Source organism: Vigna angularis, chromosome 5 (assembly GCF_016808095.1).
Source record: "Vigna angularis cultivar LongXiaoDou No.4 chromosome 5, ASM1680809v1, whole genome shotgun sequence".
Classification (NCBI taxonomy): Eukaryota; Viridiplantae; Streptophyta; class Magnoliopsida; order Fabales; family Fabaceae; genus Vigna; species Vigna angularis.
Window position 1 is genome coordinate 9,942,836 of NC_068974.1, and position 27,905 is coordinate 9,970,740.

The following is a 27,905-nucleotide window of genomic DNA, read 5'->3' on the forward strand; positions in this document are numbered from 1 at the left end:
ATGTTGAAAGAGTTGAGTTAGAGAGAAATGAAGAAAAAGAAGAGAGAGTAGAGAGAAAAGGAGAGGAAGAGAGAAAAGAAAAAGAGGAAAATAGAGGAGAGAAAAATTTTGAAAAATTTGAAAAAATTCTTCCTTATCCAAAAGGTTGTGAGAGAATAGAGAAAGAGAGACAATATGGGCGTTTTAAAGATATCTTCAAGCAATTGGAGGTTGATCTACCTTTGAATGAAGCATTGCAAAAAATCCAGCTTATGCGAAGCATATGAAGCAAGTCTCCACAAAGAAAAGATATATAGATGAAGAGATTAATGAGTACAAAGTTGTTAAGAAGAAGCTACTTCCTCCAAAAGTGAAAGATCCAGGAAGTTTTACCATTCCTTGCGTCATAGGGAAGGAGAAGACAAGGAAAGCCCTACTTGATTTAGGGTCAAGTGTTAATTTGATGCATTTATCTCTACTTGAGCGAATTGGTGATCTTGAAGTCAAGCCAACAAAGATGACTTTGCTAATGGCGGATGGATCTTCAAAGAAGCCTTATGGTGTACTGGAAGACATTATGGTTTGTGTAGGCGAACTAGAATTCTTGGTGGACTTTGTCGTGATGGAGATGGAGGAGAATGTGACTCCAATTATTCTTGGAAGACCGTTTATGAAAACGGCCAAGGTCATCATCAATGTACATGAAGGGATGATAGTGCTTCAAGACCAATAAGAAAGGGTGGTCTTTAATGTCTTCAAAGAGGAGCAACAAATGCAAAAGGAAGAGGCTAGTCTAAAGCTACATGTCAAGATGTACCCATGACTAGCTTTAAAGATGCAAATCCGGGCTTCAAAGGTAAAAATTGTTTCTTGTCACAGGTTAGGGAAGAAGAAAAAGATGGAAAAGGAAGGACGGTTCATGATGACTTGATGAAGGCACAATTCAAACTTGGTACACCTATAAGATTCAAGAACAAGTTGTGGGTTGTGAAAGACTATAAAGAGAATGGAGTGATAGAGATTGAATCTCCATATTCAAGGAGAGTCAAGAAGGTGGACCAGAAGTAGCTGATGAGTTGGTGTGATGACAATAAGATGAACACCAACATTGAAGATTGAACTTGAGCTTCACTAGGTCAAGCTAGTGACGTTAAAAGAGCACTTACTGGGAGGCATCCCAGTGATTTGAGAACATTAATTTCTTTAATTTTTATTTTTGGGTGATGTAATTGTATAAACTTTGGACATTTTTTTTATGTTGAGACTTTTGGGTATAGCATCTACTGATGGATGCTAGGTGGTTAAGTATCTACTGAAGGATACTAGATTTTCTACACCTATTGATGGGTGTTGGTAAGAAAGAATTGCACCTACTGATGGGTGTTGGTGGATTTTGGGTCAGGCTCGTGACGTTAAACAAGCGCTACCTGGGAGGCAACCTAGTTGATTGACTTTATTTTTTGTTGTTTGTTTTGATTCTGTTTTAGTTGCATGATAGGGATTGAATGTTTAAGTGATGGGAGAACTTAAATGCAGGGAGTGAGTGAGAGGAATGATTATGGGGAACCTAGGGCGAGCTAGGAAGAAGGAGAGTAAGTAATGCAAGTGCCGCTCAGCAGTAACACTGCAGATTTAGGTTTGATTGTTTGGTTCATTTGGGCTCAACGGGAGTAGGGCCCATTAGGGTATTTTTATACTCTAGGGCGCGGCTTTACCTCTATTTTCATATTTCCTTCTTCCCACACACTCTTAAACACTTTCTCAAGAGTTCTCTACACTTATTCCCTCTTCCCCCTTTACAAAACCTTTCTTCCACTCACTTTCTCACTAGGTCTCCATCCAAGTTTGGGGTTTGGTGAGAGCATTGCTATTGGGAGCTGATTTCTTCACATTCCTAGAGCATTTTTCATTCATCTAGCATCTCCACCCAAGTAAGTTCAAACCATTTTCATTCTAGGGTTCTTGAAAGCATGAATTGATATGAACATGGTTGTTTAAGCATGATTCTTTAGGGATTTTGATTTTTATGCATGATTTAATGAATTTATTGCTGTTTGAACCAATTAAAATGCTTGATTTGGGTCTGGAACTAAGAAGATTGCATGTGGGTGGAGAATAGGACATTTTAAAAGGAATTTTGAAAAATCTGCAGAATCGTCGCTCAACAGAAATTTCCCCTGAGCGCAATTCTGGTAGAATGGGTTTTTGGCTCTTTTGCTTGCTGGTTTGATGCATAGGTTACGTTGAGGGGCTCTGTTTGCCCTCAACGGTGATTTGGCATGGTTTTGGGGTGTTATTTGTGGTTTACTGATGATTAATAACATGTCTTGTGGTTTTGTGAATTGTGTTTGATGTAGGGATGACCTCCTCATCGGGCAAGAGATACAAGACTATAGGATCCAACAGGAAGGATAAGGAACCAAAATACACCCATTCTAGCAAGTTCCTTTCCCGCAAGCATGAGAAACATTTTAAAATTGTCCAAGATAGGAGGCTCCTAATGAAAAGGAAGGTTGGATTATTCCTGAATTAGCTTCACAGTTTGGAGAGCAAATGATGAGTAGGAACTAGAGGAGGCTACCCACCTACCCTACACCAGCTAACATAGCAGTGGTGAAAGAATTTTACACCAATGCAAGGAGGTTGGGTGATCATCCTGCTAAGGATTACTTGAGCTATGTTAGAGGCCACATCATTGGGTATGATCCTCACTCTATCAATAGATTTTTAGATACTGAATGGGTTGGTGAGCAATGTCAGTTCGCTCTCAATATGGAGAAAGGAACAGACTTTGTTGATGTAGAGAGTGTGTTGTGTGTGCCTGGAGGTCATTTTTAGAGAAATAGGAATGGTGCAGTGGTGAACATTAGGAGAACTGATTTGACTCCTCTAGCAAAGTATTGGATGGCTTTCTCTCATGCCAACATTCAGCCTTGCTCCCCTGTGTCTGATATTACTGTTAGCAGGGCACTTCTTTTATACTGTGTACTCAGAGGGATGAGCATTAACATTGGCCAAGTGATAGCTAATGAGATACAGGTGTGTGCCAACACTATGAACACCAAGGCACCTTTGGGACACCCCTCTTTGATCACGCACTTATGTGAGCTTGCTGGAGTGATCATCTCTGTTCCACCATTTGAGAGGCCGAGGAAAGCTATTGATGAGGCCTATTACAGACAGTACTGTGGAGGTGATGAGGTAGCTCAGCTAGTACCACCACGCCGTCCTCGTAGAGAAAGAAGACCACCATAGGGTCAAGCATCTGCAGAGACTCATGAGGCAGAGCCATTTCAGATGAGGGACATGTACATATCTCTTATAGACGCCCAGATGCAGTCGATCCACAAAGGACAGGTGGCCACCGCTGAGATGATTATTGGAATGTATGATACACCCCCAGCACACAGGTGGACCATGGATGAGTTTCATAACGTGGTGGCATGGGTAGAGGAGCAAGCCCAGGGCAGTAGAGCTGGAGCAACTGAAGCTTCATCTATGGAGGAGGATGATGATGAGGAGGAGGAGGAGGACACATTTGAAGATGTTAAGGATGATGAAGAGGAGGAAGATTCAGAGGACAGCACAAGCTGATGTGGAGCTAAGATAACATTTACTGATGGATGCTATCTGCACTAGAGCAAGATCTTTTCTATCTTTTGTTTTGTACTGTTGAACTTATTTGCTTATGTTAGTAGAATAGGGTTTGATGTACTCAATTTGAAACTGTGTATGTTATGATGGTTTGCTTGTGACTTATGCATGATGAGTATTACTTGATGATGCTTTGATATTGATTGATGTTGAGATTGTGCACTATATGCTGAGATACAGGTGATGGTTCACAAGCTTTGTGAACAAATGCAGGATGTTGTGATTGTGATTATGATGCTAAGCAAGATGTGTATGTGGAATGGTTTATTAAGCTTATATGTGAGGTTTTTTAGATCCAGAGTTTTTAATTGAATGCTATTACTTTGAAAGCATGAATGACTTTGCCCAGGTTTTCTATGATTCAATCACTTGCTTGTATGTGTCATATGATCAAGGCCATTTGTTGTTAACCCTTTTTAGCCAAAATGCATGATTTTAGCCCACTAAAAGAGAGCACTATGTGTTCTATCCTTTGAACCTTTAGCTTTGAACATGATTTCAAAACCCTTTGTGAAAAGCTTTACCTTGAGTTAAGTTGAGAATATTTTGTGGTATTGATAAATGTTCAAGTTTGGGGTTGTTAGGAAGTCTAGAAAGAGAAAATAACAAGCATTGAGCCAAGAGTTAAGCACTTGAAAATCAAAAGAAAAAGGAAAGAAAAGAAAGAAAAAGAGAAAGGCTCAATGCAAAAGAAAGGTGGGAAGAAGGAAGAATGGTTTAGATGACTCACTTAACTCAAGGATTTTGTAATCTAGAAAAACCAATTTTCTTGTTAGCCCAGCCACATTATAAGCTATAAAAAAGTCCTTGTGATGATACTTACTTGTGAATGTTTTTTATTGTGGTTAAATGAAAGACAAAGTTAATTCATGTGACATTGTGATAGTAGAGTGGATGAGTGATCTCTTATACACTTGTGTATTTAAGTGAAACACTTTATCTAGTGAGGAAAGAGTCCATGAAACACATAATAACATCTATGCTTAGTTGATTGATCATTCATGAAAATAGCATTTGTTGGATATTATGTGATTATGTGAACATTAAAGCATATGAACATCTTGATTGAAGTCTTTGTGATGAGCTAATTTGAGTACCTACTTGTCTTGAAAGAAGGAGTTTTGAATGTGGTGAACCATTGTGTGGATTGGTGGAAGATTGAGTTACATCTTGTTTGCTTGAGGACAAGAAAAGTTCTAAGTTTGGGGTTGTGATAACAATTGAAAAATTGATATTTTTATACTTGAAATTGACCTTAAAGACAACCTTTATGACTTAGAAACTAGCTTGAAATCATGCTTTTGTTTATGTTTTTGAAATAGGAGAGTTGAATGGGTTTTATGCTTGGTTTTCCTTGTTTTTGTAGGTTTTAAGATGAATTGGATGAAAGAAGTGAAGTAGGAAGAAGTTGGAATCAGAAAAGGAAGTGAAAAGTGCACAAAAAGAGAAGACACGAGTACCGCTCAACGGAAATTACCACTGAGCGGTGTTCTTGAGGTCCCATAGTCACCGCTGAGGGGAAAAACTGCAGGTGAGCGTCAATCTGAAGTACTGCACTTACCGTTGAGCAGTATTTACCGCTGAGCGCCCTTTTTATGGGCCTTGGGCAGCTTTTCTATAATTTTTAGAATAATATATAAGGTTTTAGTCAACCTAGGTCAGTCATCTTTGCCTGGAACGAAGCAGAATACACTTTTTTCACCCCTTGGAGGAGGATTTTGGATGCTTAGGCTCCCCTCTTCAAATTCTAGGGTTCTATCTTTCCTTCTTTCATTGTTTTTCATCTAGTTTCACCATGTCCATAGGAGATGGAACGGGCTGCTAGACCTGGGAGGGTTGTTGAGAGTCATGTACTTTAAAGTATCCAAGGTGGAAAACCAAACTCTATACATGGTACTTAACACGTCAAATGATTCCACCAAGTATAGGAGTAGAATGTAATATCAATCCAAGGTGGTAGGAAATAATATACAAAATACTTTTTTGTCCTGAGTATGAATAATGCTTGGATCAAATAGACCTTTAGATGAGTCGTCAGGTCAATTACTTCATCCTATAGATATTGATGAAAATCTCCTATTGGATGTTAGCCCAGGCTACTTCTAGCATGAAATAGAAGTTGTCGATGTTAGGTGGGCATATGTACCAACACTATCTTGGAAGTTCAGGTGTAAGGGGTGTGCTCGAGAGGTCTGATGTCCTTCTCATTTTACCCGTCTATCGGGATGTTTGGTACAACTTTGAGACTCTATCGACTCTCCATCCTGGTTGGGATTGTGATGCCTCTATGCACTACGATCTCATCTTGAGTGGCAGGATCATTCGTGAATCTCCCGAATCCGTCACTGGGTCGATTTGCTTTGAGCTCTTCGGGATTTATGCTGAATAAATCAACTACAACTAACCTAGGAGTCTCGTCAGGGTGACGAGCTTTGATCTACCTAGGAGTTGCATAAACCCTCTCCTTGATGACTTCCTTGACGCACCGGAATGCTACTCTTATCGTGATTCTTTCACGAGTGAGACTTCTTGCTTGCCGATGAGTACTACATTTGAACCACTGGTTGGGGAGTTTTCTTCCAAGGACGAGGACACGGAGGAGGCTTCGTATTATCCAAGGTGGTTAGCTTTTAGTTCAACGCTTGAAGGTCTGCCTGGTACTGGTACACAAAGCTTCGAGCTCTTCGTCGCAACCCTTACGCAGTTTCTTACTTTGCTAAATCAATGTCTACATTTGAGCTTGAAGGGTTGTCATTGGATTAGATTCCATATGTGTGACAATTGGACTTGGCTTTGGGTCGTAACCATGTAAGATGGAGGCTGGGGCAAAGTTTTACCAAGGCCCCACAATGGACATTCATATTTTGATCATAAGTCTGTCCAGTATTATCGTTAAGGTCAATCACCTATCATCCGATGTATTGTTCGCTTTAGAACCTATGCTTCCTCACGATTTTATTCCTTAAAAAGCACATTGAAGGGTTAAAGGAGTATTTAAACTCCTATATATACCTCAACCCCTAAATGATGTAGGATTATGGAGCGATAAAATCACATATTAAAAAAAATGAACTTTTACACTATTCAACCTTTTATTTTAACTTTTCAAAAAGTAATTCCCAGATTATATGTTTAATTAAACGAAGTTGATAATATTAATTATATTATACATTTCTTTTCCTATTTGTTAAGCTTAATCTTTTCTTTTATGCTATAAATAAATAAATAAATAACAATTAATGAATACCTGTACAATCAATATGTCAGAGCGGTGCAACGGTGCAGCGGAATGGTTAACATGTTCAACAAACCAAGAGAAGGATGAATTGGTTTCTTATCATAAATCGTTCTTTTAATAATTTTCTCACATAAATATAAATTCCTTAAAACAATTTAAACAAATAAAAAGAGTAAGGAAGATAGAAAATTGCACAAGTAATTTTTATCCTGGTTCGGATCACAAAGATCTTACATCCAGTTATTAATCTTAACCGAGAATCAACGTTTCACTAGCACAAACCAACAAACTATTACAATCACAAAGAAAATAAACAAGTTGAAGGTTAGAACACCTCTCTTGTTACCCCAAAAGATGAAACACACTTTCCCTGTAACCCACAAGGGATGAACACCTCTTGCGAATGTTTCACGAAGGATGACCACCTCCTTTGAATCTTCACAAAGAATGAACACCTCCTTTGAATCTTCACAAAGGATGACATGCTTTCAACTCAACAACAACAACAACACTCAATCACACTCCTTGTGAAAGTTCTCGCTCTATGCCAACATGTCAAGTTCTCAAAGCCACAACACAAGGGTTACACAAACCCTATAACACTTATCACCGCACACTACAGATAAGAATTTCAAAATACATTTATTTCAAATGTTGTATTTCGTATTTTAGAATGAGAGTCTCAATAATTTAGAGAGATCTCACTGAATGATACCTCCAAAAATTTATTGTCAACTAATTAACATGTGATTATGTATTTAATGAATGCACAACGGTAAAAAACTTGCTTAAAAATTCTCATAATTACTTATTTATAATTGATTACTCATAACTGATTATTATAATTTGATAATCGATTATCTTGAGTATAAAATGAGGTTTTCTGATTCAAAATGAATTTTAACACAATCTAAGATAAACAATACATAGAATCAAAGATAAACCACAACCTATATATAAATCTACTAAATTACAAAAATTTTAACATAAAATAAATCTTTATGAAGATCTTTTTGCAATAAGAACTCATAAGACTTGACTCTTTAGCTTTATACTAACACAATATAATAGTAATTCTCTTTTGTTTATTATTTAACACTCAATCCAATTCAATAATAACTTTAACACAATTTCGTTTAATTATTATTATAAAAAATGGTTCTGTGGAACCAAACATTAATGTGGTGACACTCTTTAATTTGATAGTCAAATTAAGATATTAAAAACAGAATAAGTAGTAATATGTTAAATTATTTGCCTTCGTGACTAATAATATTCTAAGAGATAAATCATGTATAAAATTTCGTATGCAAAAAAGAGTATTCTTTGAATGCTAGGCTTATAAGTCAGATTCCTAATTAATAAATTGTACATCTCCATTCATAATTAATTTTGAACATCTTCTACAAATAAACTGTACCTTATAATCAGTCACAAGTTACTACAGTATCTTAAATACTCTCTTTTTTATATATTTCAAAACATTTTTCACGTGTCCTAAGGAAATTTAGTCCAAATAATAGTTAAATAATATAATTAATAAATATATTAACATTGAATAACAGCAATACAATATTATAATGTCGTAAAATTAAAAAATACTTAATATTATTGAAGTTTAATTTTTTTAGCTATTCTAATAATTTAATTTATAATTACAATAATAATAATATTAATAATACTATTTGTCATTATAAAAAAATAACACTTAATATTAATTTTATTATAGTTAAACAATCTAAAATAAAAGACCTAATTAGATATTTTAAAAAACTAAATTGAAATTAGATATTTAATTGAATTTTTATAAAAATTAAAGGATCAAAATAAGATTTTAGTCACTTATATTTTTATAAAACATTTTATCACTATTTCTAAAAATTAATCCATGAGATTGTCTCAATATTTCACCAAAACTTCTTGTAAGGGCCTGAAAAATATAGGGCTATTGGACCTTATGCTGAAGCAGCTAAACCCGTAAAACTAAGGACACCATGACCTTAGAAGGGACTTTCTTTTTCAACTCTGAGTTCATTAGCCAACCTTTCTTTCTCTCTCTAACCTCTGTTCTTCTTCTTGCTCTGCCTTCTCTCTACCCTTACATAAATTTCAACCGTTGCATTGTCAAATAGGTGGTGTTCTTTCGTTCACGGAATTGAGAGCTTTCCATCCATCCGATTAGTTTCCATTTTGGACGGGTAAGTCATTCTTTTCTGTTTCTCCATCTCTTAAACCTAGGGCATGCAACTTTGCTAGTTGCATGTAGCAAGTAGTCACCCCCCCCCCCCCCCCCCCCCCCCCACCTCCCCCTCCTTTTTTTGATTCTCTGCCTATTATAGCTCTAAGAATTATTTCTATCTCCACTTTAGTGGTTTGTAGGGTCTTGTTGTGTGCTGGCTGTGTAAGGCATTGTTGGGGTCTTGATTACTGTTTTGATCAGTACTGTGCTTATAAACCACCAAGGTAAGGGGAGCTAGTTGTTGTTTTAAATTTGTTTTATAAATGTGTATGTTGTTTGGAGTTGTATGTTTCGTTTTTTAGTATGTTGTATTATATGTATTGATGTGTGAAAACTATGAACTGTGTTGTGATGTTATGAACTGAGTGGATGAGTTTAATTTACTGTAATGGATCATGTTGGGAGTGATTCGGGGTGTGAAGTCTGTTACAATATTATTTAGAAAGAAAGCATAGTGAATTGGAAATGGTTTAAGTTATTTTGGAGGAAGTGGGATAGTGAATTTGAGGGTTAAGGGTATAGAGCTCTTGTAGTCTGTTGGGACAATATAGGGAGGTTATTTGTGACTTGTTAGAGTTATCAAACTGGTCAAAACAGGTGCAAAAGGGTTGAATTGAAATTTGGTCCGTAAGTTGTAGCAGTTGATGTTTTAAAAGATAAAACTTGATCTTAATCACTTTAGATTAGTAATGGGGAGGGTTAGGATCATCTAGGCAGGTGTAATTGAGCTTAATACACGAATTGAAGGTCTTAGAAGTTTGCCAAGAGGCCTAGAAATGGTAGGGGCTGGTGTGAGTGTGTGATTCTGTAGAATTTGTGTTCTATAGATGATACAGAGTCATTGTGCGAGCTGTCTCGCATAGCGAGACCTTGTAGAAGGTGCTCACTGTCTAAGTCATTTGTTGTGCGAGCTGGTGCGTTGTGCGAATGACCAGAGGGTGTTGCTCTCTGTTTGTGGATTCACATGGCAAATCCTGTCGCTATGCGACTGGTGGTGGTCTGGAACCACTTCCCATTTAATTCGAAAGGCGAGTGGGACGCATAGCGAGAGTTTTAAGGGGGTTGGTCTCTGTTTGGGCCCTCGCATAGCGACCTGGGTGCGCTAGGCGCGAGACCCAAAGTCTGATACTTATTCAGACTTAATTCGCAAGGCGAGCTGGGTGGGTTCGCTATGCGAATAGCGCTAGTCTCGCCTTGCAAGGGTGGTGCGCTGTGCGACGAGTGCTGGGTTTGGTTCTCTAAATTTTCTCTTGTGCTGCGTTTGATTAGTGTGCTCTTTGGTTGTTGGTGAAACATTCTTTTGCATTTATAGTATTGCATTGTGATATTCAAACAAGTATGTGGATTGTAGCAAAAAGTGTATGGTTATAAAGTGGTGGAAAGATGATCCAAGTTGTAAACCAAATTCCATCTGTGTAGAATCTCTTGGTGAGATTCTTAATGTTTAGAATGAGAGTAGGAGCTCAGTCTTGGGGGTCATCCTGAAACTCCAATGGTCTTTCTTCTCACGTAGAGAGGATTGAACCATGTGGTGAGGAGTAGTAGGAGGTCTTAGTCTTGGGGACTTCCAATATGCCTCAAGGCCCGGAACAAGCTAACCTCGTGAGTGTGGTAGGGTGAGGGAACCCAAGTTTCATAAGCCACCACGAGTGCAAGACCCGCCATAGCTCGACTATCATTCTAAAGTCCGGACGAGTCAAGTCTAGAACATAATATGTTAGGATGCGTGTTTATCTTGCTTGATTGGAGTTAACTCTTGCATGCACATATTGTCATATTGTATGCTTTTTATATAATTAGCTCACCCCCACTTGTTTTTGTTCGTGCTATGTTTGTGTATGTTTCCTCTTGCGATGATCATCCACTTGGATGGGAGCAGATGTCGAGGAGGTGCCCCTAGAGCAAACATTGGAGGAAGATGACGTTGAATCCTAGTTTCATTAGGATCTCCTTATTTAAACTTATGTGTTTTGAAAAAACTTTAATATGTAGAACTCATGGCATTTTGGAAGACTCTAGTACCTCAAGCTTTGACTTCATAGTATTTTAAAAATGACTGTAATTCCCAATATTCAGTTATATGTTTCCAACTGATTTCTATTATTATAACTCAATGACGTCTTTATTATATATGCATGGCGTAAAGGATGTCACACTTCTAACATCAAGTATCACTAATAATTTTTTTGTCATGTCATTTAACAACTTCAAAAATAAATAGAGTTATTACCCCAAAGCAAAACACTAAATTAAGATAACACCAAAACTATATATGAGTATCGAGATAAAAAATAATTAAAAATTCAAACTAAATCCACGCTAGTATCTCAATGACATAATTAGAACCTCTAACATTACTTTTTTAAATTTTAGTTATTATATACCAATAAACCAAATTTCCATGACTTACCACATCAATCACAAAATGACTTAAAAGAGTTTATTGGTACCCTCACATAACTAAGTTCACTCATCGTTCACTTTTTCTTTTCAGTCCATTAATTGTTAGCTTATCTGATTTTTAACATTCTCCATGTTACCATCTTTATTCATTTTAATCCAATATAAATATGAAAATCAAAATAATATCTAAACTAATCGACAAATCTTAAATAATATCATTAATAAAATTAAATATAAATTTAATTTGATTATAAGTTGTGAGTAAATTCCACGTATACTTATTATTACATAAAAGCAATTTTTACATCAAAACTCATCTACTGATAATCATGGACTTGATATCTAATTCGTTAGATCAAGAAGATCCGTTAAAAGAAATATATATATATATATATATATATATATATATATATATATATATATATATATATATATATATATATATATATATAAGGGTTTGCTAACGTGCATACGCCTGTTTTTTAGTTGGTACATTTTAGGTAGTGAATTTTAGTAGACAAAAATATCTTTATACATTATGGATTCTAAGTTTTAAGGTTAACATATTTTAATAATTTTTATAAAAAAAACCCAAACCGTTGGTCACCTCCCTCATTCCTCTCAACCATTTCTCTTTTATCTTTCTCACTCCAACCTTTTCTCTGTTTTTAAAAAAATATATAATAAAAGGTAATAATTTTGTGGACCAATCAAGATGATAAAAAACTACTTTTTATTTTTTATTTTAAATTAAATTTTAAAATTATTAAAATATCCTTGGATTTAAAGTTGGTTTTTTAATAGGGACTTTTTTGTAACTTAAAACTTGGTATACTTTACTAAAATATACCAACTAAAAAAACCCTTACGTAAATTAGCAAACCCCATATATATATATATATATATATATATATATATATATATATATATATATATATATATATTAAAAAAATTAGTGTTTAAAATTTTGTCCATGAGAAAACATGATGGCAATAATCATATTATATTAACATGGACAAAGGGGTAAGGAGAATAAAAAAGAGATCACAAATTAAGTTTAATTCATTGAGTTGATTTATTTAGTCCTTTAAAAATGATGATATATTTTCACTTATTAACCCTTTTTTATAACTCGCCCAGACTTACTATTAAGATTTTATTGGATTTGATGAACTACAATATTTCTAACTTCGGCTTTTTGTAAGAACATTGATAGTTGTATTTGATTTAAATTGAAGTTATATCTGAATGTTTTGATAAACTAATGAAGGGTTATAATTTTTTTAGATATTTTTATTTGTTAAGTAGGTCAACACATGAATAGCCATTTCATAACTTCATATTTTTCAAATTATAAAGAATTAACTCACCCCAATTCACAAGCTTGCTAGAGTTGGATAAGATTGTAACTTAATTTATAGTATATTCTAAAAAGGAGTACAATACAATCCAAATTAGTTTTTAAGTAGTTGAACACAAGAAAAATCGAGTAATCACTCATTTTATCAATTCATATCTTACTTAGAAACACTCAAGACATTGGATTAAATAAAACTTGCTAAAATTTATATTTTTGGTTCTCATATATTAGCATTTAATGAATCTTAATCAATGGTGAAAATGTTATAAAAGAATGCATTGCTCAAACATTTGTACTTGTACATGAAAAGATAAACACTTGTACGTTTAGATTTTATACATGTGTAAATGATAAGATCAAAATTACAAGGCATATAAAAGAGTTAGCTTGAACTATGCCCTCCAAGTCAAATCCCTCTCCCGTAAAATTTTGACAACAATTTATTACCACCACCACATAGTAACAAATTACCAGAATCAATTCTACTTTTTAAAAGAACCCTATCAATCAACAAGCTCTCAGTTGATGACTGAAAATTATACTCAAGAGGTTCGCAATAATTTGATCTCACTGTTGAAGACTTCAACACATTTTTTTCGAACTTTTTTATGTATTGTTGAATGTCTTGTTGAATTGCAGAGGTTTCGGATGGTTTCTGTGCAAAGGAAAAGCAGGGTTTGGAACCAGTTTCTGTGATGTCAGAGGTTGAACTGACTGGACCATGAAAAGCTCCCACAGAATCATTGTTGGCAGGAGATTGTGAAATACCATAATGGATATTCATCGATTGTCCTCGAGTGCCTGATTCCTGTGAAAATGATGCAACAATATTCATGATTTCCCTTAGGAGTGTACTAGACCAAGACAGAATTTGTAACAACTTCAATCAATTCAAAAAACAGGTTAACTTCACCCAACACATTTTTCGAGGCTTTTCTTATCATAAAACCTTTTACATTCAATGGAACGGAAAAATAAGGAATTGGAATCATTATTAGCACATGACTATGTCATCATTGAAAGTTGAAATAAGATCACTCCATAGATTATAAAACATTCCTCTTGGCAATTTTTGTAGAAAGATATTCCCTAACAAGCACATTTGAGAAGAGTTATTATAGTAAGCTAGTAAAAGGCGTCTTTTCCACTCCTACAATCAATTTTCTTCCTGCCTTTTGGTTCCTATTCTCAGAGCATAGGCAAATGACTAGAACTTGCAACTTCCTTATAGCCAATTATTTTGAACCAACATAGAAGTTATGTTGTTATTGGTTCCAGTCTTCTTAATGCAACAGAAAATCAAAAAAATTGGAAGGTTATTATCCCACTGGATGAGAGATTGGTTGCATGGCTTATATGCCATCATGCAGCTTAGTTAAAGACCAAATATTTTAAGGTATTGTTAACCATGAAATCCATTTTAGCAACTTCGTCCAACTTTCTTGCCCTTTTCACAGCACTGAAAATCATTCAACATTCTCTAATTAGTGTCACACCATCGGTCATCATCTACAATCATTTCCTATCATGATCTCTTTTGTGTGGTCAGAAACTATTAGGAATAAAAGAGGAAGACCGAACGGTAGCAAGGAAGGAGGGAAGCTAGGCGGAACGGTCCAAACGGTAAGACAAGGGGGAAGCTAGGACGAATGGGGTAAGAGAGGAGAAGTAGACCGAACGGTATCACGATAAGGCAGGGGGAAGTACATACCGAACAGCAGAGGGAGAAGGAAAGTATAGACCAGACGGTATGCAGAAGGGAGGAGGGTAGTAGAGGCCGAGGGGTACCGAACGGCAAATGAAGGGAGGAGGGAAGTACATGTCAAATGGTAGACAGAAGGGAGAAGAGAAGTATAGACCGAACGGTATCCAGAAGGAAGAAGGTATACCGAACGGTAAACTAAAGGAGGATGGGATCAAAGGCCGAACAGTGTATACCCTAGTACCGAACAGTAATTAGTAGAAGCAGGTCATGTTAGCAGAAAGGATAGGGCACGAGAATGAGACACTATAAATAGTCTTCCTGTAACTCTAATTAATTAGGTTATTTCTTTTGGGTAAAGACTGGGCATATTTGCCAGTGGAGGAAGGTAGGCTTCCTTGGGGGAGAGTATACTTGTATTTTCGATACTTTACTGAATCAATAATACATACATACTTTATTTTTCTCTGTTATTCGATTGTTGAAGCAAGAGTAGAATATAGATTTAGGTTACTCGCATAAAGTAACCTAACAGAAACACATCTTAACATTGTCATTTGTTATTTCCAATTTTCCTTCTTGTCCCTTGCATAAGAAAAATCTTATAAAACAACAATCAACCATTTTCCCTATTGAACAAACAATGTCAAAATGTATAATGTATAGTGAAACCATTGACCTCAAATTTTCTTAGTGGTTTGAACTGTAGTTTTTTTCTTCCTTTTCTGGTTCCCCTTACCTCTAGCAATATGGCTACCCTTGTTAAACTACTATCCTCTGTAGGGAATATACGAGTTTATACAAGTTTCCTTCAATAGGCGATACTTTAACTTTCTAACGCATTCCTGCAATAGGCATCAATTATTAAGTTTTAATTTTGTAGAAGATCTACCCTAACAAGCCATTTGACAAAAGATGTATAAAAGTCAAAAGGCATCTTCCACTGTTATTAATCAATTTCTTCTGTCTGCCTTCCAGTTTCTCACTCTTGAGTGATAACTAAAACTTGCAATATACTTTAGCCAAATTATTCTGAACCATCATAGAAGTCAGGTTTTTCATTCCCAGCTCTTCACTTCCTACCAGGTTGAGAGAAATTTTACCGGAACACAATTAAGTAGCCTTGAAGTTATTATAGGTCTAATATCAATATCAAAAAGCAAACAGTTAAAAATATAGATCATCAAACAAGCAACATAGTTGATCAGTGTACATTACTTGCCTCTAATGAGAATGCATACACTTTAGACCCCATTTTCAGGTGTCAATAAGCATGATAGTATCCCACCTTTAATTACTTAATATTTCCATACTAATGCCTTTAAGACACCAAGATAACCGAAGGTTTCAAGTATTATAATGGAATAAGATTAAAAATATATTATTTAAGAACTTTGTTAGGGATTTAGAAAAAAATTATGCGAGAAAGTAATCTTGAGAGACCTTTTAATCATTGAGGAATGTAATGAAAGTAGAAACTGAAGCATTAGGACTTGCCTCGGTTAAACATACATGGCTGCCAGATGGAGTAGGTGGACCAACCAAATTGAGTGAGGGATCCTCTTGGGATGAAAAGTCAGAACTATCAAAAGTTGATAGCGAGACACACTCATCAAAATAAGCTTTGGCATCTTCTGCAAGACGTTTTGACATCCTCCTTCTTTCAAAGCTAGACGACTGTGACCAAGTTTTTGGTTCATTAAAATGGAAATGGAGCAGAATTAAATACACAGAAAAAAAAGCACAACTGCATAAATATCTATAGCAACAGCTATACTATCATCATCTTCATCCCACAGCTGAGATTAATGAGTTAAAATATTTCAAATAAGGTTTATGATTTAGGCAAATCTTTCCTTTCTACATTCATAATGATAAAATAAGCTCCATGTACAATACAAAACACATGCTATAATGGGCAAAGAATTTAAGAATCACGCATGACAAGTTTGAAAAGTTGCATTAGAATAAACAAATGCCAAAATAAAACATACTTTTCTTGCTGTACGAGATTTTTGTACAATAGGGGTCTTGGGAGATGGAAGAACTTCTCTCAAGATTCTATCCAGTTCCCGCTCACGGTGCTCTTCAATGGCCAGTTCTGCTCGAAGATTTCTAGCTCGCTGCTGGGACTGTAAGTATGATAAGGTCTGCTTAGAGTGAAACTAAAAATAGACGAGACTATAATCCTAATACACAATATAAACTCTAAAACAAAGGGCAAGACTGAAATTTGATCTTGAGAGAGGAAAGGAATTGGTGGCTCATTTGAGAGTTCCCACATAAAAACACAAAAGAGCTTCAGAAACAAAACATGTTCTTGGGCAACAATGATACCAACCCTCAAGCTCAACTATGAGATGAGCACCAACAAAGAAAAAAAAGTTAACCAGGCTCCATTTAAAAGTATCGAATAGAACATCACCTCTTCATGCTTTTTGGCATACTCTTTTCTAATCTCCAAAACCAATTCTATTGCACCAGGGTTTACCGAGTCAGGAGGAATATCAGCCACATTACTAACAGAGATGGCAGTAACATTTCTCTTTTGGATAGCCTAAAACCCAGAGTTAGAAACAAGTTAGAACATAGCATAATACTTTCTTTTACAATGATATCAACAATAAATAACACTCCGACTTTGTGAGTTGTGTTGTGATGGGCAACCAGAAATTTTGAGCACAAACTATAAAGAAAGAAATGATGTTAGTAAGCACTTCCCTAGAAATATAAATGAAAATCACAAGAAATGTATCAATTGAGAAAAGTCATGTAAAATGTCATGTGTTCCTGGACGAGTTGAACTTTCAACTTTGAAAATGCAGTGAAACTAGAAGAGGTTGTCCTCAATTTTTTCGTCAGGGGCAATTTATGATTTATTTCCAGAGAATAAACTGCCATGCCCTGCTTCTTGGCTAGCAATTACTTAAGGCTAGTAGCTGTCGAACCCAACCTTTTCCTTTCACAGCTTTAAAATGTTAATAATATACAATTGTAATTATTAGTATGAGACACACAAACACATACTCATGAATAGTGACATATTGTATTAATCACGCTAAGCTAAATCAATTCAAACAGTGGCAGTTGACTTAAAACCAACAATGAGAAATATAGGAGTTTATGAAACATACACTTTCAAGTTCAATCTGAATCTCAGAAATAGCACGCCTCACTTCAGAACGAACTGTTTCATATATATCACTGGCTTCCGGCAGATCTCCTTGTACTGACTACAGAAATCAAGACCCAAATGTACCAAAAGTTATCTAATTGTCATCAAGAACAATTATTCATTTTATGCAGTCTTTATATCATATAAGCATTAAAGTTTCTCCCTAGGAGGAATAATTTCTCATGGATTGAAATTTCCTATTCGTGGGAAACAAACTCTACATCAGTGAACTGTGGCATCAAGTTTTTAAGCACACATGACAAAAAACTATGAATGACTTTGTATTGATTTTTAATGGTAGGAGGAATGAAACGAAATAAAACCACTATAATATTGTTCATATCCACTGGGATAGAATGGATTATAATTTATAAACAAAAGAGTTGGTTCTACGTTGTAAGGGAACAAAAACAGAGGCAACAAACGGTGAAAAACTGCAATCGATTCTGCTTGGTTCCTTTCAATTTCACCATATTTTGAAGAGTAAACCTCTGAATTATTAGACCAAAGTTACATATATCATCACATGTCCTGAAATTTTTTATTTCCAAACCAGTTTTTCAAAGAACTAGAACGATACCATAACAGTCCTCAAATGATTTTATTAAGCAAGTAGGCCCTAGAGACAAAAGATCTAGGGAACTACTATGCAAGCTAGTAACTTTGAAGGATCAACTTGACGGTTCAATCAATCCAAAAATACATTGCACGCTTCGTTACCTCACCTTCATCTGTTCAAAAACTGCCTTTATAGTTTTCTCATCAGAACCAAATCCAGAACTTGCTGTTGATGCTTCGTCATCACAGGTTTGAGTTTGCAAACCAGACTACAAACAAACAAAATGACCATTGAAAAATAAGTAAATTTTTCCTGACTTGATGTTTCCAATACGCTACAAAACACACCAGCAATGGAAGGAACTAACCAGAGTGGCAGCAAAACAATCTGAGACCTCAACAGATGAATGCCGACTAGACCATGTGTGCAAATCCTTCACTTGATCAGTCACACCATTCTCACTTCTTCTCACCAAATCACCTTTTCTATTACTCCCCACTAACTTCAAATCATTCCCTTCTTTACATTCAACCTCGCTCTACACAAAAAAACAACAAATGTGCAAATAAGTTCTATTTCACGTAAACCTTTCCTTCAATGCCCCCATTCCAAAGTTAACCTTATCATATTAATTCATTTTAGTTTTTGATCTGCATCATCAATATGGTTAGAGATATAAATACAAAAAAAAAACAAACAGTAATCAATACTACATTGAAAAGCTACAACAGCACTTATTTAAGAAACTAATTTTACCTCTTACACCAGTTGTTATCTGACAGATGTAGTTCCGAGCCCCCAAATTTCTCAACACAAATTTGGGGTTCCAAAAACATAATGATATTATAGACACACACAAACAAACAAACAAAACTTTCATTCCTCAATTTACACTATATTACATTTTTTGTTTTAAACAATCAAATCTCAATACAATTTTAGTCCCTTTACTCAATTTGTATTTTCAATTCTCTATTTTAAAATAAACACATTACTCGCTTAAACTTTACTTACCAGCCTCATGTCCATGAAAAAAAAAAAAAGATGTTTAATAATCTATTTTAAAAAATTCACACTCCTAGTTTAATCTTCAACTTTACCTACATTTATTTGTTATATTATAATTAAATCATTATTTAGGAACTCGAATGAATGCATTTTTGGACTAAACAAAATAAAATAAATAAATCATATGAAAAATTGATAATTAATAATTATACTTCAATTGCAAAGTCCTAAATCAATTAACACTTTTAATTGTAATTAGAGACCAGTTCAACGCACCTCAGAAGTAGAATAGCTCAGATGCCGCCTTGAAACCGGGCACTGCGAAGCTGACCGCGTCCGTCGACCTGATTCTGCTCTGGAAAGAGCCCGACCTGATTCCCTGCGCGCGGGTTCGGCACTTCGCGCCGCTCCACGCGCCGTGGAAGTTTCTAGAACAGTTTTCGCGGACTGCGTTTCGTCGAAAAGAGGATTATCCCTCTTGTTGAGGAACTCAGTGGAAATGGCCGAACTACCCCTAGCGAACGCGCTCACGCTCCTCGACCTGCGAGTGGGGTTGGGAGCTCTAGTGGAGGATCTGCCAGAGGAAGAAGAGGCGTTGGAAGGAGCAGAGGATTGGGTTCCTCTTCGCGAAGAGGATTTGAAAGCTGCAACTGCCATTGAAGAAAGTTCAGAGAGAAAGTGTGAGAAAATGAGAGAAAATATTAATGGATTTTAGAAAGGGAACGGTGCGAAAGTTGCATCTGCATTCATCTTCGTGTTTGATTCGGATTCTGCAATTCAAGGATTTTATTTTATTACTATCGTTTATTTTATATTTTGTTAATTTTTCTTCTTATTACATTATTATTAACGTTTTTTATTATTTGTGTGGCCTTTTGACTGAATCTAGTGTTATTCAATAAAGTTTTATTGATTATCAAGGATCAAATGTTGTTTTAAGAAACCAAGGGTTTAATAATTATTTTAAGGGTAGGTTTGGCTGTAAAGAAAGAACTAAAATAGATGAAAAAATAAATAAAATAGGTCCAATTATAAAATATTAAGTAAAATTGTTTGATTGGATAGAAAGAAAATAACAATATAATAAAAATAATAATAAATTTTATTCTATTTTCTATCCTAATTTTATTCAATCAAACAATTGCCATTATCATGATTAAAAAACAATTGACATTATTTCTCGTCTACTTCTTTTTTTTTTCTTTTAAATGTTATCAAAACAGAGAAAAGTGTTCGTGTTTTCGTTTTAAACTATTATTTGTAAAAAAAAAACTTCATAGTTAATTTTAGTTTTGAATTCTATATTTTTTAAATTTTAGTTTTTTATTTATATAATATATAAGAACATAGAATATTAAAGTGGATATGTGTTTTAAAATAATGAGATCAAATATTTTAATATGAAAATAATTAATTAATATAAATAGAATTTCGTGTTTTATTATTTTAATATGCACTATCTTTTCTAAAAGTCATTATCTGAGTTTTCTTTCCCTCTTTTCTAAGATTTTGTATGCTTAATATATTTGTTTGATGATCAAGATATGTCTAAAAGATCACAATAGTGAGTTTTCCATTTTCTATCTATCGATTTTTCTTATAAAACAAGTAAGTTTCTACTAATTTTTCTTTAAGTCTTAGTTTAAGGCACATGCATATAAGTTTTTTCGTATGTGTCATTTGATCTTCTTTTCTAACTCATTGTTGATCAAAGGTTCTCAAGACTTACTCTAATCAAGATTATATGGTTTGTAGGTGTTTTTAGAACTTTTTGAGTTGAGGCAGAGATAGTATGATGTATAAAGTCGTGATAGTTTTCTCAACCAGGTAAGGGAAGCAAGTGGTTGTTTTTAATTTGAATTATAAACCATGAATTGGTGGTTGTTAGTATTTAAAGTTATTGTATGTTAATTTGGTTATAATTGCAATGATCGGTGTTAATCGTGTTTTATTGAGTAAGCTTAGTTAATTGATGCATGTTGACATTGATAATTTTGATTTGGGAATGGAATGAACTTGCAAATGTTGTTGTTAGGATGTATAAAAATGATAAGAAGTTGATGTTGTAATGGGAAGTAGATAATAAACTGAGTTATAGGTAGTTTTGGACCTTAAGAGGGGATGTTGATAGGCGAGATTTTGAAGAAAAGGTCGAATGGGTGGAACTGAGTTTTTGTGTTTGTTTTAGGGTCATTTAAAAAATTTTTGAGCTTTGAGTTAGTGGAAATCTGATGTAGAATTGGTTGGTAGTTAATAGGGTGTATTTTGTATGGTTTTTGGTTCATTTTAGTGATTTTGATTAGTGAGATTCTAAAATAGTAAGTTTGAGTTGAAGTAAATGTTTGAGGTTTGTTGTTGGATCATTTCTAACTAGTTTAGACCCTTAGGTTGTTAATTTATGCGTTAAAAAGTGTGGAAGTGAGTTTAGGCAATTTGGAGTAGTTAAGTCGGTTTAGTGTATCTAATTTAAGCTATAAACTTGTTTTTAAATCATTCCCAATGTTTAGGATATCATTTTAATCATTAGGAGAGGTATGAGGGGGCAACTAGGGCTAAAAGTAGAGGTTTTCACTCTTCTAGTGTGGCACTTAACGACAGTCAACAGATCCTAAGCGCTAGAGAGCTGAGAGCTTTAGCACTCAACTGCAGTAGGAAGGCGCTCACGCGCTAGGTTTGCGCAAAGAATGGCCTTAACAACAAGGATGTCCCACTCAACGCTAGTGTTTATGGCATTCTCTCTTTGTTGTTTCATTCTTTTGCTTCTGTGGTTTATTTTAAGGTTGATTGGTACTTTATGACATGTTTAGTATATTTTATGAATGTTATTAAAGTTTACTAATGATGTTAGTGTTTATATCGATGTATGATTGAATAAGAGTTTCTAAGGAAAACTTCTAGTGGTTATTTCAAGTTGTGTATGAATGTACGAAGTTCTTGAGGGTTATCCTGACACTCTAATGAACAGTCATTCTCAATTAGAGAGGAGCAATGCATGTGGTAAGAGTAGCACGAGGTCCTAATCTACGTGCTCCATTATATCCTAAGACGCAGAACGGACTAACCTTATGAGTGTGGTAGGGTGAAACCCATTGGCAATCACTAGTACAAAAATAGAGTATAACGTCACATGTTCAACGTCCAACCACTGAATAGTCAATGTTAAAAATGACCTGTAACATTTTTGTAAATAAATGCAATTATTAGACGTCGTTTAGAATTGTAATTTGACTTCAATTTGTTATATTGGGTAAAATTTGCGAAAATGTTTGGCGCAAAGGTGAAAATGTTTGGCGAAAGGTGAAAATGTATTTACGTATGATGTCGAATTCTCTAGAATTAAACGTCAAAAGGATATAAAACGTCGAATGCCCTAGCGTTAAACATTAAAAGGTTAGTGAATTCAATAAAAATTTGAGCGGGAGGTTGAAAATACATTCATTTGTTATTTGACGACCATCACATGTAATCTTTCTTTCATTTGTTACAAATACATGTTAATTAACTACTTTAGGTATGATTTTCGTTTGTTTTGACCGATTATTTTCGTGTTCTTGTTCTTCATAGACGCATTGTGCTTTCTCTCTCACTGGTGACAACACTTTATTTTGACGAACCCACCTTTTGAAGGTTAGTTTTCGTTTTCGTTTTCGTTTTGAAAAACTTATTTGTTGAACTTGTTTGTTGTTTATTTTATTTTTTTGTTGAACTTGTTTGTTGTTGTTTATTTTATTTTTTTGTTGAACCTGTTTGTTGTTTTTTTATTGAACTTGTTTGTTGTTTGTTGTTTGTTATTGTTGTTTGTTGTTGATACTACACTACACGTTCATAGTTCATGCTTTGTAAAATACCAAAATCTGAAATTTGTTATTTTTCTGCTTTTCAAGTCTAGTAGAGTTGTAAAAAAAAACATTACAATTAATTAAAAAAACAAAAAAAAAATTGATTAACGTCGAATATTAATAAAATTCGACGTAAATTTGCTTTAGTGTGAACGTCCAATTGTTTTATGTTCGACGTCAATTTAACGTCTTCTGATATGACGTCGACCTCAAATTCGTAAAAGGCCGAAAAACACTGACATTATGCGGTGTTTTTGTACTAGTGAATGACTTTGTAGAGTAGTAAAGGCACCACAAGTGCATGACCCACCATAGCTCGACATTCATACTTTGGATTTGGATGGTCAAGTTTAGGTTTATGGTATGCTTAAGATGTTTGTTTAACTTTGTATGAAATTTGATGTATGATGAATTATAATATTATGTGTTTGTTCCTTTCAACATTAGCTTACCATTTGTGTGTTTGTTGTTTGTTTTTTGTGTATGTTTGGTTTTTTTTTTTTGTAATGATCACCTGATTGGTGTGAGCAGAGGATGAAATGTTTATGTGGAGCAGGCTTTAGGAGGCAATGATACAAATGTACAACTTAGAGTATATTAGTTAGTTTAGTATAGTTATATTTTGAGAGATATTATGTAAATATTTATGTTGTTCTTCTTTAACATTGTAAATATGGAATAGACTTATAATTATATTGGATAAGTGTATTTTATATATTTCTTAAGTTGAAGTGTTTTATTTTATTAATTTTGTTTTAGTGTTTATACTATTTAAATGGACGTTACATAATATATATTATTAGGTCTTGATTCATATAATTTTGTTTTGTAGATTTTTCATTCTTATACTTTTGTTTTGTTTAGGCGATTGTCTTTGTATTAAAGATCATTAATCTTGGTAGTTGTCTTAAATAAATTGTATGTGATGATATACTTCCATGACCAAAAATCAGAAGTTAAAAGTAAAATTGTAAAAGGTAAAAATTACTTTGTAAAAGTTTAATACATAAAGAAAAATAATAAATAATTATAAGAATTATTACATTTCCAATAGTCATTATAATTAAGTATTTTATTTAAAAATAATAGTATATAAAAACAGAATTATGCATTCATAACATAAGCTTAAATTATTATATAATAATAATAGATCATATAAGTTAATTTTAATAACACATGCAATAATTAAGAAATAATAATTATAATGACTTCTTTTATTAGAGATCATTTATCATATTTTTAGCATTGAACATACAATATATTAGATGTTAACAGTGAACTACTAATTTAATTCCTTGAACAAAATTAAAAACAATCAATTTTATCATTCAATACATATATAAAAAAAACATAACATTTCATCTTAAAATAAAACTAGTTGTGGTACCATAACTTTAATGATTGGATATAAGAACGAAAAAAATAAATTAGATAATACAAAAATATGTAGAAAATGTCAATATATATAAACTTAAAAAATAAAATCAACTATGCTTATTTATTATAAAATATATAACCATAACTTAAAACTTATATAGAAGATCGCCAAGCTAAAGTTTTTGAAGATGCTAAGGTTCAAGCAAACACAAAAGATTGCATCTCTTTTATGTTTTCTTGATATATCATTTGTTGGTGCTTCGTCTAAATCTATTAGGGACCAAACCCTTTCTCCCATATTGATAATTATCATTGTACTTAATTCCCAAACTTGTCGATATTGACATGGTTCAAGCCATGTTTAATGATTATGATATTTACTAATAAGAGAAAATGGATAAAATGATAAATGTTTTGGTTGACCAAATGCACTAAAATATATTTCAACTTATAGGACTATAACAATAAACACGATTTACATTTAACTTTTAGTCTTAGCTATTCCCACTAGTCAACCATCATCATCTCACATTCAAACACGATTTACACATTTAACCTCTACTACCACCTTCTCAAAAAAAGGAATCATTCCCTTTCTTTTATTATTTATAACAAATAGAGAGAACTGCATAGTTTGGTATTATATAATATAATAACATATATAGCAAAATAATTTATTATTTTATTCTTTAGATGCATGTGGACTTGTATCAAACTCATTAGAAGCTTCATTCCTTTTTTAATATAGGTGTCTTTACATTATAACATATTGCTCTAACATGCTTTATTTATTTATGTAAAGGTACATTATACTCTAGTATATATGTTTTTTATTATGATAAAATTGTCTTTACGTCTCTTTTATTCTGATATATGTTATCTATTGTGTATGATTTTTAAACAATTGTTATTTAACAAGAAAAATCTTATTTTGAGAAACTAGAAATAACACATCATCTAACCAGTCATGCCTTCAAAAGTCTTGATAAAACAATCGTTGATTTTCTAATGAAAAATAACCAAGTAACAAAAAGACTACTGCATTGAATGTGTGGGAAAATACTAGAAGGGTGGATTGAATAGTCTTTCCATAACTTTCTGCAACTTGCACTCTGATCATGATGTACGTAACACTTATGAGTTAGTAAGCTTGGTTAGCAAACACTGTCCTAGAGAGATCGTTTAATTGACCAACTTAGCGTATCCAAGTTTGAACGTGGGCAGTAAGCTTAAGTAGCGCAAACCATAATATCAGAGAAATAGCATAGGAAAAGTTAACAGATTACATCGTTTATCAACAGATTAAAACACACAAAATGTTTTATATTGGTTCACTTGTTAAGGTTATGTCCAGTTCTCCTCTAAGTTAACTTAGAGGTTCCATTAGATATTCAATGAAGTATAATTGAGTTTAACTCACTTCTGATTGCGTAGCATTATACAACACTCCTGGTATCCCTAAACGCTCTCAATACCTCTAAGAAACTGCGTTTAGTTTAGTTTCCCCCACTTCTAGTTGCATAATATTATTCACCACTCTTGATATCCTTGATCAATGAATAACCTCCAATTACCCTACATCAGTTGAGTATACGCACCACTCCTAGTACTCAGCAACCCGCCGAGATTTCCTTGAGTATTCTCACCTCTTTTAGTACTCAACAACCTGCCGAGATTTCTTTGAGTATTCGCACCACTTTTGGTACTCAGCAACTCGTCGAGATTTCCTTGACTATTCGCACCACTCCTGGTACTCAACAACCCGCCGAGATTTCCTTTGAGTATCACCCACTCCTGGTTGTGCAATATTCTTCACCACTCCTAGTATCTTGATCAGCGAATAACCTTCAGTTATCCTAGATCAGTTGAGTATTTGCACTACTCCTAATACTAAATGATCTCGCCTAGATTTCCCAACTTCTTAGAGTTAAGTTGTAAGTGTTTTAATTCTCTCCAGAATTGGAATCAACGATTGTTTACAAGTAGTTCAGACTATATCTCTCGTAGAGAGGATTTTATTATAGTACAAAGCAATCTAAACACTCGTATGTGTTTCACTCATCTCTCTTTTTCTCACCTTACATACGTAAGCATATAATACAATGAAGTTTTAGAGGGATGCTTTACTTCGCTCTTTTCTCTCTTTCTCTCATGTGATAAACATAAGAAAATATTACAATGAAGCTTGAGAGACTCTTTTATGTATTTCACTATTTCACTCTCTCTTCTTTCTTCAAGTGGATATTCTGATGAAGATTGAGAGTATTCTTCTTTTCTTGAGCTATTCTCTTTTCCTTTTGATAGTAGGAATTTGGCATTCATAGCTCAAAGAGATTTCCTCGGTATAATGAGATACTTTACATCTTCATATTTTCTCTCCTCTTCATCATCATCTTCTTCTTTCTTTTGGTCTTCGATTTATACACCTTAAGGATATAGCCATTATGACGATGCTTGTCTTGGGATTTGACAATATGACCTTTTAACGAAGCTTGTCTTGAGATCTGTTCCTTTCTGGTTATTTTGTGTAGGTGTCAGTCATAGGATGATGTCTTTAATCAGAACATTCGTGCTTTTCAGAGCTTTTATCAAAAGTGATCTTGACTTATCTTTTGGCACAACTTTTGATAATCTGATAAGTGCTCCTCTTTGTCTTTTTCTTAACGTTCATTTTGGCATCTATAAGAAGAACGTTCGTAGTGACTGTCCTGCACAAGATAGATGCATATATAACAATTATATTTATCTTTAATGTTTTTATCTTTTGTTTTTGAATTCTTGTGTTTTGTTATCACTTTAATTTGAGAGTCTTTTAGTGTTTTACTTCTTTGAGATTTGTTTCTTCACAGGTTTTATATTAATGTTTCCTAGGGAAAGAACATTCTGTTAATGTCTTTCCTATTACCCACTTCTGATCTGATTTCACTGTAAAATCAGTTTATCAAATATCATTTTTGTTGTTTTTGAATGTTGAGCAATTAATATCATTTAATGCTTGCTCAGAACAATAAAGTGCTTTTGATTTTCTACTATTAGGTAGCATTTTACAATTATGTTCTTTACTCTAAGGATATCAAGCGTAGATATATATTTCATCATAGGATGAGATACTTGTTAAGCTCATGACATCGTTTAGTCAAGTAAACACTTCTTTAGCTTTTGTCTCTTTTTAGACAAATAGCGTTTAGCTTGCTTAAGCTTTCTTTCATACTTTAATAATTATGTCTTTTAGTACGTTTTGTTAGAGACATTATCTTGACCTATTTTTGTTTTCGAGAGAAGCTGAATACATATTCCAGGTATTATAAACACTGAACGTTTAACTCAAACTCTCTTAGACGCTTTAGGCACAATAGCGTTTAGCCATGCGTC

The 27,905-nt window shown here is 33.9% G+C and overlaps 1 protein-coding gene across 2 annotated transcripts; it reads right to left on the bottom strand.

The window, feature by feature from the left end:
- Positions 1-13,125: 13,125 nt before the first annotated feature.
- Positions 13,126-20,100, bottom strand: LOC108321766 (uncharacterized). 2 transcript variants are annotated; one of them, XM_052877949.1, is made up of 8 exons: positions 19,594-20,100; positions 18,677-18,847; positions 18,476-18,577; positions 17,710-17,808; positions 17,001-17,132; positions 16,570-16,707; positions 16,088-16,252; positions 13,126-13,681 (listed from the first exon to the last, which is right to left on the bottom strand). In XM_052877949.1, exons 1-8 carry the CDS (start codon positions 19,972-19,974, stop codon positions 13,280-13,282), a joined length of 1,590 nt encoding a protein of 529 aa, XP_052733909.1. In that variant the 5' UTR covers positions 19,975-20,100; the 3' UTR covers positions 13,126-13,279. The 2 variants fall into 2 exon arrangements, with proteins under 2 accessions (XP_052733909.1, XP_017409106.1); XM_017553617.2 differs by having other exon boundaries at positions 16,073-16,252; positions 19,594-20,099.
- Between the last annotated feature and the right edge of the window lie 7,805 nt (positions 20,101-27,905).